Below are 20,412 nucleotides of genomic sequence, written 5' to 3' on the forward strand. Positions count from 1 at the left end.
TGCTTTGGCGTTATTTGATTTGAATTATATATGTATCCATTAATTCTACTGTATGGATGAAGGTCTCGTTTTTCCTCCATGCACACAATTTATAAGCTATCTGAGGGCTGCAGACCGGCTTTGGTCTCCTTTGTCCAGTGTGTTTTGTTGGGGGGTGGGGGTGGGGGGGGGGGGGGGGGACCAATAAGAGAGGGAGCGAGTTTCTGTTTTAATGTAAAGGGACATCAGTAGGAACAATGTTCATATATTTTATGGGGTGCATGTTCACTGTTGTCAGGTTTGGACAGGTTCAGCTAAAAGGAAAACAGACTATGAGGTTTGGCTTTCATGCAGACACATCTCTGCTGCGTTGTTGGTTTGAAGAAAGGCTCCCAAATAAATCATCATAATGATTCTCAAAAATAAGAAATGTAGATATTTATCTTTGTTCCCCATTGTCTTTATACATTTTTTCCACATGTACAAGCACATACAAAGAAAATACAACACACACACACGGACCAAAAACGTACATACATCACTGCTAAATTAGATAATAAACTACCAAAGACATCCACTGACATGGCAGCACTTAAAGTAAAGAAGTACAAAATAAAACATAAATACAAAATCAAAATATAAATCAAAAAAGTTACTCTTCCTCTCTGTTCAGTTCTATATAAAGATATGAATATATATCCTAGATAATCAATATAGCCTAAGTGTTTGTTTTATTTCTAGTGTATGTAACACAAAGCCGTTTTCTCATCTGGGAAACATTTACACACGTACATAATTAAAAAAATAAATATATATTGTTTATATTGATCTATTGCATTTATATTTTTATTTATATATTTGTAATCATTATTTTTAGGTTACTTTTTCATTTTTTTACAAGGCAAAGTACAAACTACTGCTAAACTCTATAACTTCTTCTTCTTATATTCCCCTTTTCAGAAACAATTAATGACCTAATGTATTATTATAACAGGCCTACCGTTTAAGCCTGTGCGTAAAAGCGGAAATGTCCACTTAATTATTGAACAGTTGGCAGCAAAAAGTTTTGGTCAACATTTTACGCACAGCAGCACAATCCGAGCCGAGTCTATCACGGTCTAACATCGTCACTGATTTAACATTAATGTCAGGAAATCTCATAATTTACTTAATCTACAAACCAATCGCTCTTTTTCCACCATCGACAAAAACTTTTCTCTGTTCGTGTTAAAAAAAAAGAAGGAGCTCCCTCGAAGCAGCGTTTTCCGGTTCTCGTTGCTCCTCCATTTTCTAAACACAAAGTTGTTATTGCACCATTCCTCGGATCTAGCCCCTACATTTAATACAACGTGTAATTTCCCCCCTTTTACCGTATTCCCTTTGATTTAGTCACTCTTGACTCTCCTTTTGCTCTGGGGCCAACGGGGTTCGCCGTGGGGGGCGCCTTGAAACCGCCCCTCCTTATCTCCTTTCATCGTTCAGCGCGGGGCCGCCTTGAAACCGCAGGGGCAGTAATTGCTTTTTTCAGGCAGCCCAGTGCGGACTGGCCAGCAGCCAATCAGAGCCTTGTTTACACTCGGTGATTGACAGAGTTCTGGCGGCGCGCCAGCCAATCAGGAGCCTCGTAGATCCGAAGCCCCCGAGTTTTAACCCTTTGCCTCCACGTATAAACAAACCTGCACCGGGAATATTAGTCTATAGCAGCTCATATATTTCGACATGGAAACACACAAGCCCATATCCTTCCACTTTTAATTGGCGAAATTAGTGAACCGTGCGCGAGGCTAACCCCGGAGACAGTAATGCTTTCAAATTACGCAGTGATTCAATTTGCCCGTGTGCGTGAGAGAGACAGGTAAACAGACACCATAAAATACATTTTACAAAGTAACTTTATTATCCCCTTTTTCTATCAAATATATGTTATTTTTAATATTGCTTGATGGCAGAATCCTTCATATATGTGGATGGATAAAGTGAGCTGATACAGAACCAATGCATGTTCATTGAGTCAGACAATGTACCTGGCTTTATGGACGAAGCAGAGAATTATAATGGATGAATCCTCCTTTAGATTCACTCCCAGTGGACACATTTTCTGTATCAAACTTACACTTAACTGTACGCCTGTCAATTAAACCTCCGTCTTGTCTTAATGTGGGCTGTGTGCAAAAAAAGCCTTTCATTGCCAGCCTATACATGTTCAATAAATTACACAGTCTACAAATAAGGATTTATTTAGCAAAACACATGCAGTGGGGCGAGAGGAAAAAAGAGGAATTTTCCCTAAAGGAGCATCAATAAAACCATCACATCATCGCAGCAAAAATAACGATGCAGCATTTGAACCGAGCTGCAGTGGGATCACACGGAATAGACTAGATGCTGTTTGCTCTTCACCAGTGATCAGAAAGTGCAGGCGGCGCCGGACGGCTGTGGTTCCTCCGCTCTCTCCGCACACTGAGCCGAGCTGAGCCGAGATGTGCCGCCTGTCTCCCCGCATTTGCTGTGCATGCAGTGCGCCGAGGGCTGCAAATCAAACGCCCGCCGTTTCGCTCCGCGGCTCCGGAGGCTTCCTCATTGGCTCCGCGCTGCAGCCAATGGCAGCGTGTGTTTACCGTCGAGGAGGGGTGGTGGTGGGGAGGGTGTGTGTGTGTGTGTGTGTGTGTGTGTGTGTGTGTGTGTGTGTGTGTGTGTGTGTGTGTGTGTGTGTGTGTGTGTGTGTGTGTGTGTGTGTGTGTGTGTGTGTGTGTGTGTGTGTGTGTGTGTGTGTGTGTGTGTGTGTGTGTGTGTGTGTGTGTGTGTGTGTAGGAAAGGCTGAGGTGGGGGCAGTGGTGGAAGAAGTATTCAGATGCTTTATTTGAGTAAAAGTACCAAGATTCAAAGGCTTTATTGTCATTTCCACATTGAACAACGTAAGGCTCCTCCAACAATGCAACATAAATATATGTTAGACATAAAACACATTTTAAAAACAATAACAAATAGTACAAGATGAAATAGAGAATCAAATAAAAATAGTGCTTATGTTGCAAGACCAATCTGCAATACAGGGGAAGTAAACTATGACATGTACAAATAATATAGTAAGCTAATGTTGCAGATCATGTTGTAGTGACCAAGTGAATGCCTTATTTACATGGTTACATTATTTACAATGACATTGTGGGCAAAATACTTCATTACAAGTAAAAGTCCTGCATTCAAATCTTACTTGAGTAAAAGTATAGCGTATTATCAGCAACATAGTCAAATATAAAAAGCAAACATTGTGCCTTTATGTGTGTATGATTATATGTATATGACATTTACATAATATTGGTGCACCAAGTAGTGTTTTACTAAAGGGGTCTTATTGCAAACTAATTAAATATATAAAATAACTGTAGTGGAGTAAAAATTACATTATTTCCCTTTTTTAATGTAGTGTAATAGAAGTAGAAAGTAGAATAAACTGGAGATATTCATCTTAAGTACCTCAAAAGTGTACTTGAGTACAGCACTTAAGTAAATGTACTTAGTTACTTTACACCACAGATTTTGAATGAAAGAATTTCAATTGTAACAGAATATTTAAAAAAAATTATTGCTACTTTTACTCATGCTGTGAAGTAACTATTAACTTAAAATGTAAAATACATTTCCCTTTTTTAAATGTAGTGGAGTAAAAGTATTTGTAGAATAACATGGAAATAGCCTATACTAGTATACGTCAAAAATAGCTTTTACTTTTGCAAAAAAAACCTGAGAATTTAGCACTCTGCTTTTTCCTGAAGTCAGATTTTGAGTATAACATTTTAATCTAAAATTATAAAGTAGAATAAAATGGAAACACTCAAGTAAGTAAACTCAGAACTGTCCTTAAGTACAGTAGGCTATAGTAAATACTTAGTTACTCCGCACCTCTGGACGGGAGGAGGGTGGAGGGGGCGCCTCACGGGCACGCTTTCACATTGTCGTTCTCAAACCAATAGGCCCGCGCTCTCACCCCTCCCCATCCTCCTCCCCCCCCCTCCTCCCTCCCCCCTCCCCCCTCCTGTCTGAGTCTCGGGCTGCATACACTAGCCTCGCTTCACTACAAGCCTGAACTTCTACGATGCGTCTCTCCCATACCTCCACACAGTCTGCACAGAGGATGTAATCAATCCCACATGTTTCATCTCTGCGATTCGGGGATTTTCACTTTGAATATTTTTATACTTTTTCTTTCATTTTTAATATAACCGACTCGCCTTGGATATAACTTACCAGTAAGTGAGGAACATTATTTTACAGCTCAGTGTTTTATATAATCTTTAGTGATTGTGCTGCTGGATATACATTTTGGTTCTCGTGTGTGAGAGGATTATCTAAAAACTCCCAGTTTTATTTAAATTGATTTTTACTCCATTATTATTCACTGTCATACCTTTGGAGAAATGCAAGCTGGTATGACTGCCATCAGAATAATCTAAAGACATCCTTCAGCCAGTGTGTTTGCAGTAAAGCAACACATCTTGTGATTTTACAGTATTACAGTAAATACAGTATTATGAAGGATTTATTTTTCGGATTCTGTCCAGTGTGTCACTTTCTGATTTGACCTCTTCACAGCCGAATTACTCTTGTGTGTTTCCGATTCATTCAGAGGACTATTCAACACCACTCGCTTTACATTAAACCTCCTCATGTTTTTTGTTTTAAATATGCTAAATTGTAGATTATTCTTTGTTAGTTTCTTATGTTCTGGGCAGGAAGCAGACGGGGCAGTTTTATTGTAAACTGCAGCCCTGCCTCCCCCCTCCTCCCCCGGCATGGAGGCAGCAGACGCCGGGCTGTCCTCGCCTCGGCCGGGCTTGTCTCTCCTGTTTAGCCGGCCTCTGAACATCCGGATTTACTGTCTCACTTATTCCCTGTGACTTTACTTTATTGCAAAATTGTTGAAGGCAATGACTTGTCCTCTGAACCAGTGCCACTTAAAAAATAAATGCCCCTTTTTTTTAAAAATACCTGTCATCTTTTGTCCAAAGGTCCACGCGTTTATGATTTCACTCTAAATTGTACAAAACACGAATTTTTGGTTTGAAAACAACGCGATATCTGAAATATACAATTGATTGCAGAATTACTGGCGTTGGTGTTGAGTTCATGTGATGTCATTTTGGCGAGTATTGGTCACTTTTGTGGAGAGGATTTTTTTCGTCTGGCGATAGTTTGACCCTGAGGGGCAGCAGTGCTGGTGGGTGTGTGTGCGTGTTTGGGAAGTGTGTGTGTGTGTGCGTGTTTCGGTGTGTGTATGGGCTTTGGGGGAGTCTAGGTGAAGTGGAAGGAAGTCTGAATGCCTTCCACACACATACGCGCACACACACTACAGTAGATTCAAATGCCCCCCTACCCCCCAAACTGTTACGCGCGATCTGCTCACGTCGTTTTGTTTGCGTGGCCAGCGATAACACGGGATTTAGATTCGGGTTGTTAAATGTAGCCTGAGTGGCTCTCCGTTGACGTGGAATGTAAACACCGAAGACGTGTGTTTACGGCCTGAAAATTAAAAAATGTATAGACAAATGTCAGCCGAGAGTGGTTTATGATTGATGTCCCGTGGAGAGGGGCCATTGTTTCTCCCAGCCGAGGGGACAGGAGAGAGTCCATTTTGCCTTCCCCCTGTGCGCTTTGCAGTATAGCCTCTCGGTTCTCCCTCATTCCTTCTCTGGCTGTGGTCACAAACGATAAGGTGGTGCTCACAAGCAAAAGGGGAATTACATTATTTAAATACGTGCATATATCATTTAGAGAAGCATTTAAAAAAGGTGCATGCATTGGGTGTTTTGTCCTGAGAGTGTTTGTGCGCAGAGCTGCTGAACTCTGGAAATGTTTCCCTCCTCAAAACACAATTCCTGAAAGTTGGGAGTCCTTCAGCCTGTGGAAGTGTGTGTGTGCGTAAAGAAGACTTGAATGGATTGAAGATTCTAAGGCTTTATTGTCATATGCATGTAGTTATGGCCATGAAAGTCCCCATGCTACTCCAACAATGCAAGATTAATATAAAATACATACACCACATGTTTTAAAGAATAAAAATAGTGCAAGAAGAAACTGATTAGAGATAAAATAGCGCAAGATTAGGTTACAAGTCCAGGTAATGCAGGGGAACTATCAAAAAATGACAATCAGCTGTATGTTGCAGAGAATGTTGCAAGTAAATGTAGAACAAGTTGGGAATCCTTGAGCCTGTGAAAGTGTGTGCGTAAAGGAGACTTGAATATCCGAGCTCCTATATTCCTCTGCACTTCATAAGTCCACCAGAGCATTTGATATTTTCTTTGTTCCTTTATCGTTGATTCCTGGGAGGTGCTATCAGCATCTATGGACGTGCCATGCATTGAGAGGCCTAATAGATGCACTGCTGAGGTGTGTTTTTGGTGGATGCAGGCACTATCTGCGCGTCACGTGGAGCCCTATTTAAGTAAATGACCTGGGCTATAAGGCATACATATAAAGTCGATGATTTCCTAGTCTATTTCACTGTTTACTGCCTCGCTCTTTCGCACTGGAGCATAAAGGTGATGTGATTTGTGTTTGTGATTACACTGTAGCCTGTACTGTATGTATGTGTGCAGCAGAGATGCATGGTGTGTGCCATTGCGAGGAGGGGGGGGGGGGGGGGGCAAAGCTGCTGACCCCCGTAGGAATTGACAGAAATAGCTGTTTTATCACCATTTTCATTAATAAGCAACACCGCAAATAGGAATCCCTCTATAAAAACGCCAAACAATAAAGGGGAAACAAGTTTGTGTAAAAAGACGTCAGATTGAATTTCTAAAAGCTATACGTCAAACAACATTGATCCAACATGTGAGATCTTGTATAAATCCTATGTTTTATAGCCCCTTTTTTTCTTTAAATATCCTCTATAGTGTTAAATGATCACGTTTTATGACAACTGAATTAGCAAAGAAATCAAATTTACATAAACAACAACATCCATTAATCATAGCGGAAACGTGTGTGTTTTGTTTCTGGGTTTTTGGCACTATGGGGACTGAGGTTTGGGAATAGATATTAGTCACCATAATTTAAGGTTTTTTGTGTGCATGCTTGCCCAGAAGTATTGGTTTTCTTCATATTTTAGTGCAAGAGCCCCCGAGGTCCAGCTTGTTTATGACCAGTGCTTGTTCAGTCTAAAGACTTAACAACTTGTCCTTCATCGAGGCTTTTTTCGTGTGTGAACTCTTATACTGTATATACACCATTTGTTTGTACCTGAGCCAAATCTCCTCCTTCCATTTCCATTCTTTTCGCTGATAAAGAAAAGCCCCCGTGTATGTTATTTGCATCGTGTTTGGTCACAGAATGAGGGGGAAAGGGGGGGGGGGGCAGAGCCTTCTATGTTGGGGCCATCGATGAGGTGCAGAGCAAATCCACATAAACTCGGTTCAACCACCTTTCTATCTGCAGGACAGACTTTACGCACCTTCCTGCCCTGGTATAAATCGCCTTTTAAATGACACATAGAGGACAATGAAGTAAGAATAATGTGGAAACGTTTTAGTAAGATATGAATGCTTTTTGTTTGTCTAAACATGAACAGCGACTGTCTCTCAGCTCAGCCTTTCAGCTCTCCCTGGTTGGCTCATTATTGTCAGCGCTTTGACGTGTCTCCTGCTCTCTCTTTTGTAGGACATGACGGGGACTCGGTGTCTACCCTGCAAAGCTAAAACTGCGCTGAATGCGAGGGGAGCCCGAAGTTCATAAAAAGGGATTATTTTGCATCTGGGTTGCCTGAGACCTTCGGTGCCTCCGGATTTTACTTTGGGATTTGGGATTTATCGCTTCTCGCCGGGGATGGAAAGCCGAGATTTCGCTCCTCCGCACCACCTCCTGACGGAGCGGAGCGCGTTGGTTCACAGCGCCGCTTCTCGGATGGCGTCAGGCGGCCACGGCTCGGTGCAGCACCCCGCTCACTTCCAGCCCGGGAAATACTACTCATCGCACCTCTCCATGGGTCCGCATTCAGGTCAGTTTTAAACGCGGCTCTTCTGATATATTTAATGACAAAGTGTGTGTGTAATAAAATGCAGTTTCTCTCTCTTGTCTGAAGCATATTCTCCATATTACAAACTTGGGAAAGCTTTTTTGGACGAACTCATTTACTGCAATCATAATACCTTTATTAGTCCCACGAATGTATGGTGTTAGCAAAAGTAAAGAGGCAAACATAATAATTAAGAGGCAGGCATAACATATTAGAGACATCATTTACAAAAGTACCCATCAAGGTGGACAACAATAAGTACAGTTAGTTTTTAAATTATAAAATCAGTGTAGAAACGAAGACGTATAGCAGCCAGATAACAGTGTATTGAAAGTAAAGTAAGGAAAGGAACTCGCTCAGAATTTGTGGGAATTTAGAAACGTGCAACAAATACGCATGAGTTTTTGTTTATTTAAATAATTATTAATGACATAGCTGCTTTATATGAAAATAAATATAATTCTAGTGTTTCAGCCAAACGTAAAAGCAAAACATGAAACACGGTGGGACATCCCATTCTTACAGAAACTTGGCAAATTAGATTAATTTACATTTTACGCTACACCTCCTTTTGTTGTTTTACACTTTAAACCTCTCATGATTTTGAGAAATATCAGGATTATTCGTCTTTATAACACTGCAGGGATTATTAGGCGTTTCCAGTATAGCATAATCTTGTCATAGATTTATATGGTTTCATCAATTAGTAAAGTACTAATCATTGCCATTTTAAGCAATTAATTAGAATTGGGTAATTCCACTGCTTATATTTCCCATTAAACAATAAATTAAACACTATTAGCTGCAATTTCAACGATTCTTCCTTCATGTGAGGCTCCAGGAGCTTGGTGGGGTTTGAGGGGGCACATGCTGGTTTGTACTGGTCACAAACTGGGGGTCGTGTTGTTGGAAGGAGTGGAGCTCTGGCTAATGGAGGTGCGCGTAATACCAGAAAATCCGGTTTCTATATTGAGCTGGGGACGTGACGGGGTGCGAATGGGTTGACAGTGCATGCATTAGATTTAACAAGTAGCTTTGGTATCCTGTCTCAATAGGGGAGGGGGTGGTGGGCGTGTGTGTGTGTGTGTGTGTGTGTGTGTGTGTGTGTGTGTGTGTGTGGTGTGTGTGTGTGTGTGTGTGTGTGTGTGTGTGTGTGTGTGTGTGTGTGTGTGCGTGTGTGTGTGTGTGAGAGGAGAGAGAGAAAGAAAGAAAGCCTCTGCTCGGAATCATACAGTGTCTATAAACTGGACTCACTGGATGAATGTAAACGTGGCCGATGAGAAATCCCATTAATTATCATTTGCAAATGCAGCGTCTTCTTTAAATAGACGTGCAGGATCCTCTGTCTGCACTCATTTGCATATTCATTAGTTTTACACAACAGCGAAAAACGTCCAGTAAAATGTTCAAACCAAATGCAAAAGTGTCCACATGTCCGGACTATCTAAACATTTGGGCACACCTGGCACTAAACTGTCATATAGTCCTTTTTATTGTATCTTTTCCATAATCCCATTGTAATATTCAAATCTATATTTATGTTCGTGACCTTTTTAGTACCATGCTTTGTATTATTTTATTCCCTCTTAATATGCTTATTGTATGCACCACAGACAATTCCCTGTAAGTGAGAACTTGGCAATAAACCTCATTCTGACTCTGACATTACAACACATTAAGCTCAGCGCAGTGTTTGCAGAAATATAAACTGAACCAGTTTGACATTTAACGTGCTGCTGCTGGTCTCCACATGTAGAAAAGGCTGATTAATATTATTATTAGCTTGGTTTGTCTTTAGAAATGTCCATATGCTCCAAAAGTCTCTTTACTGAAAAGCACATGTGTAATTTCATATGTATTTATATGCTTTTACTTTCTATTATGAAATTACAATATATATAGGACTAATAGCACAAGATTTAAATGTATTATTTTCCATAATTGAGTAATTTCTCGAATATATCCTAAAATGTAACATATTTAATCGTCTTCAGGTAGAAATGTGTTATTGTAAATGTATTATCCAGAATTACATGTATGTATCATGGAAGGACACACATTATATAATTTACATAATTACAGTCCTAAATGATATTAAAATATAATACACCATAATTCAAACTGTATAATTTATTTAATATGAATAGAATATTTTGTATATTTCACGAGGCATTCAGCTGTATGTCTCTTTTGAATTCAACTGAAGTGATTTCGCCTGTTTTAAACCTCTTACGGGTTGTTTTAACAAATCTAACTTGCATAACGATTTAAAAAGCTCCGATTTGACTGATATTACAACCCGCTGACATATATTATGGTCCAATATAAGGATGATTCTGTGAAAGGGAGAAAAAGCGTACTAATGCAGGGTGATAATGCTATTGAAATATATTCAAGAGGGCCTCTCGCTGGGTCTCAAGGTGCATGACACTGTATTGAGATTCCAGATATCCAGACTCTCCATGCATGTCCCTGATGGGGTTTTGACTGACATGATGGGCATAGAGGATTGTTGTTTTGGGATGGGGGGTTGGGATCGGGTTGGGTTACGTGTGTGTGTGTTTGCTGGGAGGTTAGGATGGGGGTTACCTTTGTGCTTGCCCCCCTCCTTAGAGATTCAGAAAGCTGTATGCCTGGCCCTAGGCCTCGGCGCAGGGGGTAGATATGATGTGGCCAGGAGGAGAGGGGGGGGGGGGGGGTTTGTTTCAGATCTTTGGAAAGAGACACCATTTTTTTTCAAGACCCAACCGGTACAGTAATTCAAAGTACAAAATAAAGAAGCTCATTCCCCCTGTTTCTTCATATCCCGGAAAAATCTGCAATCCATCAATTTGCCGAAGCCTCTTATTTAGATCAGCATGGTGTCTGCTTGAATATGGTCGCGCTTGACAAGGTGATGGAATGACAGACGCATACCAACGCCATAAGATTCAGCCCCCGTTTGATAAAAGCCCACAATGATATTACACAGGCGTTTAGATTACTGATAGCAGCAGTGGGAGAGCCTTTGTCTCTCCTTCCCCTCCCTGTTTCGCTGCCTTGCTTTTATTCCAGTCTCCCTCTTCTTCCCCGTTTCTGTGATGTTAGCCCCTGGGCAGCAGTTGTGCAAGTGTGTGTGTGTGTGTGTGTGTGTGTGTGTGTGTGTGTGTGTGTGTGTGTGTGTGTGTGTGTGTGTGTGTGTGTGTGATTAAGGTTAGGTTTAGCCTGCAGTAGCACAGGTGTGCCATATTATAGAGGGCGTGGCAAAGCTTGTCATTGAACAGGTGTGTTACTTCCCAGACAGCAGACGGTTTTTGTTTACACGAGAGTGTGTGTATGTGTGAGAGAGTGTGTGTGTGTGACCTAGTAATACAGACAGAAAGAGCACCCATTCATGTCACATGTGAGCACACATGCACAGCTGTACACACACACACACACACACACACACACACACACACACACACACACACACACACACATACACACACAGAGCCCTCAAAGGATTTATATCTTAAGCTGCTTGTGTTTTGTGCTTTGAAAAAGTAATAAACCATAATCAGAATGTTTTGGTTGGACTAGATAACCCCTCTCCGCTTCTTCTTTTCTCTTAATCTTCCTCTTTGACAATTTTCCTCCTTCTTTTCTTCTTCTCCTTTTACTTCTTCTTGTTCTTCTTGTTCTTCTTGTTCTTCCTCATTCCTTCTCGTGTAGATCTTGTGGCTAAATTCTGCAATTCTTAGCTATAAATGTGTGTAGCTGTGTGTGTGTCTTTGACATGCAGCCGCCCCGTCCATTCATCATGAGGCTGTCAGTAATGTGTCTCTTCTCTTGGAAGTTTCTCGACTTTGGCTTTGATCGTCACTGGCAGCCGTGATGAGACACGCCCCTTCACCCTCCTACCTGTCCTGCACACACCTTCACACACAAACAACTTGCATGACGCAGAGAGAAAAGATAATGTGTGTGTGTGAATTTGCGAGCTACTGTGTGTGTGCTTATACCCTTAGAAACACTGAGGTATGTATTGCAGATCCAGATGTGTAGGGTTTTGATTATGTTAAAGGCCATACACAAGAAAGAAAGAAGGAAATAAAAGGATGAAAAGATATTATGAGCATGTAAATGATAGATGAATGGAGTAGAGCAGGAGGAGGGGGAGAGTAGGGGGAGTTAGGGGCAGTCGAGAGGCTGAATGTTTCCACCTGGTTGGTAATCCAGTCAGATTACCACTGCCTGACGGCTCCCACTGGCCGCCATCCCCGAGTCCTCAGCCTCCGCTGCCTCTCCAGAGTGCGAGAGAGTGAAAGCGAGAGGGAGGGGAGACACTTGCCCGTGTGTGTGTGTGAGATGAGTCAGCAGTGGATGAGTCTCACTCAGACAGACCCCTCCCTCACCTCAGAAGCTCTGCAGGGTACAGGGGGCACATCCCGGGTGCAGCGTGCAAGACGACCCCCTGTGTGCAGAGACAGCTCGTGGAGGCTGCAGCCAGACGAGCTGCGATTGGGCGCAGAGAGGAAGTGTTAACTGTCAATTCAACTTAAGAAGAAAAAACACAAATGCATTAAAAATTAACTAAATTGGCTTTTGGGACACAATCGCACCAATGCATACTGGGTTAATTTGGTCCCCATGGGGTGGAGACCTGGTTGTTTTTGACCCTTTTTGATATTTTACTTAACCTAATACGGTTAAATGTTACTGATTGTTCATATCCCATTTAAATACCATATACACACTAACTAAATTGGCTTCTAGGACAAAATTGCACCAATTATGGGTTAATTTAGTCACTATGCGGTGAAAAATGTGGTTGTTTTGACCCTTTTTGTTCGTACACTTCACCAAATCTTACTATTTGTTAATGATTGTTCACACTAAACTTGTATTCCAGATACGCACTAGGGAATATTTTTAAAGTCAAACCTGTTTTGTGTACACTGGGTCAAAATAACCATATTTTATGGAAAATAACACCTACTGCATAAATTCCCAAAAATACATTTTTACATATCCACTTTTTTTTATCAACCTCAAAACAGATTTTACACCAGCATCAGTGCTGCACTTATCTAAACTTCACATAAAATATGCAGGAAGGCCAAAGAAATCAGTTAAATGAGTCCGACTGTTTGAAATGTGGCGACGCATTAAAGGCATTAAGTCATTAAGTAAAGCCAGTGAAGTCATTAAAGGCATTTCCATTACAAATGTCTCTCGTGTGTGCATGCTTTGATATTTCAAGCAAACTACGGCACATCATTTAAATATATTCCTGAATGTCTAATCCAATTGACCTCGGAGTGACTGGGACCGAGATTCGGGCCGTCATGAAAGGTCAATGGAGAGATACAAAAAAAAGTGAATTCATTAACAGCAACTGTTTTAATGTTGGGCTTGGTACGGAAATATTTAAAGGTGTTGAAAATAAAAAACATTAAGTCTTATTTCCACTATTTGTTTGGGAGTGTTTGGGAGCACATTTGCCGCTCAGACAGAAGACGTTTGTCTCCCCTCCAGCTCTCCTCCAACATGTGAACAGCTGCTTATTGTCGGTAGCAGTGATTTGAAGGGAGTGGGGTGCGTTTGGTTGCGACATCTCCGGGGTGTGAACACACACCGCCATCTGATGACTTGGCATGTGAATGGAAAGCGCCAGACTTCCTGTGTCCATGTGCTCTTCTTCTCCTTCTTCTCCTTCTTCTGCTGTCCCAGACCTCCCCTCCACTCGACTTCCTCACTCCTCTGACCACATGCTCCCCCTCCCTCTTCCTCCTCTCCTTCTGCTTTCCTCTTTCACTTCCACCTTCGCTCCTCTCAGCTTTTTTAAGTGGCCCTCCTTCCTCCCCACTCCTCTCTTTTCAATCGATCCCCCCCCCCCATATCTTATATCCAGCTCCCATCTCTCCAAACTCCCCTCACACCCATCGCCTCCTCGAAGCCCGACGCCTCCTATTCCTGTCTCAATTTCAGCCCTGCTTCCACTCCTTCTCCACATTGCCTCATTTGTTTTCTCCCTCTTCTTGCCCCCCCCCCCCTCTCCCCACCATTCGGCCGGTTGTAAACGGGCCCGTCCCGGTGCTACTCGGCCCATGGCCAACTCACTAAATCAGAAACGATTGGAGGATTTGGCAAGAGGCAGTGAGAGCTCAGCGCGGCGCCTTTGAAGTCAGAGACACGAGAGAAAAATGACATTTTAAACAGCCCGCAAAACACAAGGCTAAAACAGCTTCTTACTCTGTACAGGAGGAGAGGGAGCTGTGTGTGTGTGTGTGTGTGTGTGTGTGTGTGTGTGTGTGTGTGTGTGTGTGTGTGTGTGTGTGTGTGTGTGTGTGTGTGTGTGTGTGTGTGTGTGTGTGTGTGTGTGTGTGTGTGTGTGTGTGTGTGTGTGTGTGTGTGTGTGTGTGTGTGTGTGTTCATTTACACAGCACAAGGTGTTTTATGTGGCTTGTATTGAAGATATGAATGCCTGTTCAAGATGTAACGATTTAAAGGCTATTGTCATACGCACAATAGCTTCAGTGTGGCAATGGAAATCTTAAGGCTCCTTCAACATAATACACATAAAATACTGTGCAGTAAAATAAAAATACTGCTTATTGTAATGCTAAATAAATATGTGAAATTCAAGGAGAAAGTGGCTGTTCCTCTGTGCAAGCACCATCATTCTGCTATTTTATGGCTTACTTCAGAGGGGTCATGGCAGTCCCCTGTTTACGATATGTGACAGAAAGGTGACATCACTTAGGGAGGAGAGGGTGGTGGTGGGGGGGGGGGGGCAGACATGATGTCACAGCCTCGCCAGGATCCACAGGTCTGCACCCCCTGAACATGCTTACACCGTAAAGAGAGGCGAAGCAACCACAGCGAGGCCCTTATCGCGACACCTGAGCTGCCTTTTTTATTCCTCTCAGGGTCACATTTTATGCCGACTCATCGTTACCCGAGCTCATCGGGGAAACCTTTTCTCCGCCGCTGTGTTTCGGTCCTCCATTCGATTCATTTCAGCTCTGTTTGGCTCATTCATATTGTAATGGCCTCCATTCAGGCGGGTCTATGTCCGGGTTTGTTTAGCTGTCAGGGGGCTCAGATGGATGGAGGTTCATCTGGAGGTTAAAGAAGGCACTGACTCCTGAGTCCTGGAGCCTTTTTCTGAGTCACACTGCTGATTGAACAGTGCTTGGCGTAAAAGACAGCTAGTGTGTTCAGGAAAAGGTTCATATCTGGGGGTTTGTTTGTGTGTGTGTGTGTGTGTGTGTGTGTGTGTGTGTGTGTGTGTGTGTGTGTGTGTGTGTGTGTGTGTGTGTGTGTGTGTGTGCACGTGTGCGTGTGGGGGGGAATAGAGTGTACGAAAAAGAGAGAAGCAGCTGTGTGGAACAGCATGGATCGTTACACAGTGACACACATGAAAGCATTAAGTATATTCAGGAGCCTTCGCTGAATATACATGGAGCCGTGTGCAGCTTTATTTATATGTGTGTGCGTGTGTGTGTGTGTGAATCCCCTCCCATGCGCTCTTGCCCGAGCTGAGAGTATAGTGAGAAAGAAAACAAGAGAGAGGGAGAGAAAGAGGGAGAGCAGGGGAGGGGGGGGAACAAAAAAAACAACAACAACAAAGATCCGTCATCAGTCATTCATGGCTAATCAGTCTCGTGGGACACACACACACACACACACACACACACACACACACACACACACACACACACACACACACACACAGTGCTTAGGTCCTAATCCTACTGGGACTTGCTTGTGCCTCTGTGTGTGCCTGTCTACATTTTGGATCCGGGCTGATTAGAAGCACACTCTCCCTTTTTTTCCTTCTACCTCCCTCTCCTCCTCCCTCCCTCCCTCTCCTCCTCCCTCCCTCCCTCCTTCCCTCCTTCTTCCTCCCTCTTTTCTTCGTCTTTGATTGCTGGTAAAGTGTCTCTTCTCCTTCTCTCTATTTTCTCTTTTGTCTCTTTAATAACCGCCTACTGTCTTTTCCGCTCGTTTTGATGTGTGTTTTTGTAATGTTTGGAAGCATGTGTGCATGCATAATACAGACGGTGTCTATTGTGTGTGAGAGTGCACTTATCTCGGCTTTTGCATATGAGTGTGTGTGTGTGTGTGTGTGTGTGTGTTCTCCATCAGACCCTCTTAGTGTTGGTGTTTTATCGGCGCTTCTATTTGTTCAGCTTTGTCTTTAAAAATTAGGAATCAAATAAGCGTCAGTAGCATGGATGTTCACAATATTACCAAAGATAAATTACATGTTTCTGAATACAATACTTCACAAGGGATAAATAAATAGAAGACAAACATCTTAAGCAGTACAATACTGTGCATGTATAACAGAAAACAGCAGTCTCGCTGTATCTCTGTTCATGCAGACACACTTTTTTGCTCATCTGCAGGAATTGTACCCTCATTTTTCTGATGTGCTTTGTGTAATAATTGTTCTTTTAAGTGTGTTTAATTGATATATCTAGTGAGGAAGTGAAGCTCTGCCTCAACAGCTTGCAGTGTGTACTGTGAAACAGTTTGTCTTGGCTCATTATATTATTATCTCAATATGAAATTTAAAAATGGTGCATTTGACATGACACGATTGTTCTCTTAAAATCAATTTGTTGAAAGACGATAAAGGATAATATTGAATTAGTACTGCAGCTAACATTTAATTTAATTAATAATTTTCTGCAGAATACTTAAATAAGTATTTGTCAGCAAAAAGTGAAACACGTCCATAATAATCTTCCAAATTGTCCCAACAGTGTAGAAATAAAGCATCCATTTATCCATTAAGCAACTGTTCTCTTTTTAAATCCTCATGGTTTCTTTTATTTGTGCGTAGTTTTGGTGAACTTATTTTACGTTGCCTTTTATTTCTCCCTCTTTATGGGAGACGGACCTGAAACGATCCATTTAGAGCACATTTTTGAAAATCATTCAATCCTACGAGCGATTTTTAAGCTAAAATGCCAAACATTAGCTGGTTCCAGTTTTTCAAAAGTGACGATTTCCTGTTTTTATCCTTCTCTATTAAATCTATTTGTGAGTTGGAGCCCTATATAGAGAAAGCCAGACATTTTGAAGACATCACCTCGGAGAATCAGTGCATTTCTCACCATTTTTTCACATTTCACACTCTAACGATTCATTGAATAATGAAGAAGATATGGCAGGCTGATCGACAATGAACATAATTGTTAGTTGCAGCCCTGAAACCTTCTCCTCCCCCTCTCCATCAGCCTCCTCTCCTCCATTATTTTTATTTTCTTGCCCTCCTTTCCTTCCTCTTTATTTCCTCTCCGTGGATCCGTCCAATAATCTTTTATTCCTGTGTAAATATTACCGCAATGAGGGAATATAAAGAATGGGACAGCCTTAGTGAAAAAGGTCAGGCTAGGTTATTCTCACCTTATGTCTCCCACTCTCTATGTCTCACTCCTCCTCTGTCACCCATCATGTCTCGCCCTCTCCCTCCCTCCCTTCCTTCCTTCCTCCCTCCCTTCCTCCCTTTCTTCCCCCGCTAGCTCCCCTGTTTCCCCTTTTCGTTTGCGCTGTCTGCTGATCCCGCTCCCTTTAGTCTCTTCCCCCTCACACTCATACACACACTGCCTGTCTGACATCCACACACACATACAGTACAGTACACACACACACACACACACACACACACACACATACACACACACACACACACACACACACACACACACACACACACACACGAGGACACCTGCATGTCGAGTCGTTGAGGGTCTAATTTAAGTAAAGTGCTTCTCTAGGAACCACAACCCCTCAACTCACGATGATGGAGGGTGATACGGAGCGGCGTGGTTGAACACACACACACACACACACACACACACACACACACACACACACACACACACACACACACACACGAACACACAGTTATACGCAGACACACACATCCTGCTCCAGTTATACTGAGATATAACTCTCCGTGGTGTGTGATTGAAGGAAACACCGTAGATGGGTTGTAAGTAGCGTACTGTAATAATAATGTGATATTCGATCCCACGTTTCTCGACTCACTGTTTCCCGGCTGCAGGCGGCTCAGACTGCGGGGTCAGTTACAGCTGCTAGAGATTCAGTGTCTTGCTAAAGGGCACTTCAGCAGGCTGGATGCTGGTTAGAGGATGTTGTCCTCCGCCCTGCATACTTTGCTTCTGCTGCGTAGGTGTCTTTGTTTCCACTGGAGTTGGAGCTAACTTTAGCTACGCTGCTGCTGCAAATCTGAGGCTGCAAACACAACCTTCACAGAGAAAGAATAACAATAAGACTTTCATTTTGGTTTTCTTATTCCATGATAGAAGTTGAGTCAAGATTTACAAAGATAATCCAATTTCTGTATGGCTTATCTTCCATTTCTTTCTACAAAATCTTCTAAGACTCCTGATAGAAAAGCCTGAACTCCATTTAATTACTTATTTTTGTCTTGAAAATATTACAGCTCTAATGTTTTAAATGCCTCTTAATTCATTCATTCTCACATAAAATAAAACATTAAGTTTAGTCCATTAAAGTCGTTTTAGTTGAGGTGAGCGTCTTTGTGGATTTGACAATTGGTTTCCATTTTGTTTAGCTTGTAAGATAGCCTAAAGCTAGCTTGAAGGTAGCTTATACCACATTTTCTTCATAAAATGTACAACTGCAAAACATTTTTGGGTACTTCTGAGTCAGAAAACAAACAAACACTGACACATTTAAACCTTTAAAGTTGATATAGAAGATTGTGTTCAACAGCTAGCCGCTAACATAACCGGCTAAGGCTAGTATGGTTGCTAGTAGTAAATCATTAAAAAGAATTATATAACTTATTGAAGTTAATTGAGGATGTTTTGGCTACTTAGAGACAAAACTAAATTGCTATACGGTCCAAATATCAAACCATTACATCACATATCCACATATTCTGCTTTCCAGGTTTTTGAGCCATCATTATGATTAAAAACTATAATGTAGATTGCAATTTGTAATCAGAAAGCAGTATTTATTGATAAGTGGTGAACTTGTATTGTGTTTGAACTTCAGTAGATCATGTGATTTAAGAAGAAACACATGTACCTGTTCATCTCCGCCTCCACTCTGCCCTTCGGCCCACAGTGACATGTTTTCTGTTACACTCACTTTGTGCTCTTCCTGGTGTCTTGACCCCCTGGTGTATTTCATCCAGCAGTTTCAAATCATTTCAGTGTGTGTGTGTGCGTGTGTGTGTGTGTTTGCGGTGGCTGCAGACTGAATGGACCACAATGGGCGTGGCACAGGCCTGTCGGACTGGAGAACGACCAGAACTCCCAGAACAGCTTCCTCACTGTTTACTCAAAGTAATTGTATGGTTGGGGGGCTCACACACACACACACACACACACACACACACACACACACACACACACACACACACACAGACACACACACACACACACACACACACACCACACACAAGCACACACATCCCTACACACGCAACAGTTAGACGGAATTGCATTATTGGCTCTCACCGCAGGCTTTCCTGAAATATCAGCAACCTTATGCTTTTAATTAGTGTGTGTGTGTGTGTGTGTGTGTGTGTGTGTGTGTGTGTGTGTGTGTGTGTGTGTGTGTGTGTGTGTGTCCTGACGTACCGTTTGTGTCTGTATGACCCCTTTTCCCCAAAATCCCCTGTTTTCTTTGGTAAAACATGGAAAGACTTACTCTAACAGCCCCCCCCCCCTTCCCCTTCCCTCCTTCCTAAGAACATCTCATGTGTTCCTGCTCTCCTTGACCATATATGGCCCTTCTTCCTGCCGTGGGTGTGTGGCGTCCCCAAAAAAGTATGTGGTCAAAAAAGCAGGAGCGTTTTCCTTCTTACTCAGTTTACTGTGGTCCATGTTCGGGGACGGAAAACAACAACCAGGATCCTTTTTTCCGGGGCTTTTCAGGCCGGGTTCACACAAGGTGCACTGTCGTCGTTTTATCCGTGTTGATTTAATTCCACCGGCTTTTATTTTCCTGTAATTTTCACAGCCTCACAGCCAGCATACGATGTGCCTCTTCACATCCTCACCGGTGTTTGATGGTGTAAACACACATATGTAGGTGCAGCGAGATTGGGATGTAACTACAGTTGTCTCGTGCATGCAGAGCTGGTAGTAGAGTGTGTGCGTGTGGTTGGCTCGGCTCTGGTCCGCAGCCTGGGAGCCAGGCTTTGAGCTGTGCTGTTCTTACTCTGCTGATTTATGCGCCTCACAGGGAAATCTCTCATTTGTAGCTCCTTCATCTCATTTCCCCCCTCCACTCTTTCTCTCTCTTTCTCTGTCCTGTCTCTTCTTTTCCCGCCGTAATGTGATTCAGTGCAGCCGCTCGTCCCAGGCGACATGCCATGCTTTGCTTGCACACCCTGCTCTCTCTAACATGAATGAGTCAATTGATGAATAATAAGATAG

At 42.4% G+C, this 20,412-nt stretch overlaps 1 protein-coding gene across 5 annotated transcripts in view; it reads left to right on the top strand.

The window, feature by feature from the left end:
- The window catches only part of bahcc1b (BAH domain and coiled-coil containing 1b), a 66,636-nt gene that overhangs the window by 5,040 nt on the left and 41,184 nt on the right, over positions 1–20,412 (top strand). For 3 of the 5 annotated variants that reach the window (XM_034214370.1, XM_034214373.1, XM_034214374.1), the window contains exons 1-2: positions 4,061–4,229; positions 7,639–7,975. In XM_034214370.1, the coding sequence (XP_034070261.1) occupies positions 7,804–7,975 (172 nt within the window). In that variant the 5' untranslated portion in view covers positions 4,061–4,229; positions 7,639–7,803. Of the gene's footprint in view, positions 1–4,060; positions 4,230–7,415; positions 7,485–7,638; positions 7,976–20,412 lie in introns of those variants that run through there. The other 2 variants (XM_034214372.1, XM_034214371.1) reach the window with 2 other exon arrangements.

This window comes from Gymnodraco acuticeps, unplaced genomic scaffold (assembly GCF_902827175.1).
Source record: "Gymnodraco acuticeps unplaced genomic scaffold, fGymAcu1.1, whole genome shotgun sequence".
Lineage (NCBI taxonomy): Eukaryota > Metazoa > Chordata > Actinopteri > Perciformes > Bathydraconidae > Gymnodraco > Gymnodraco acuticeps.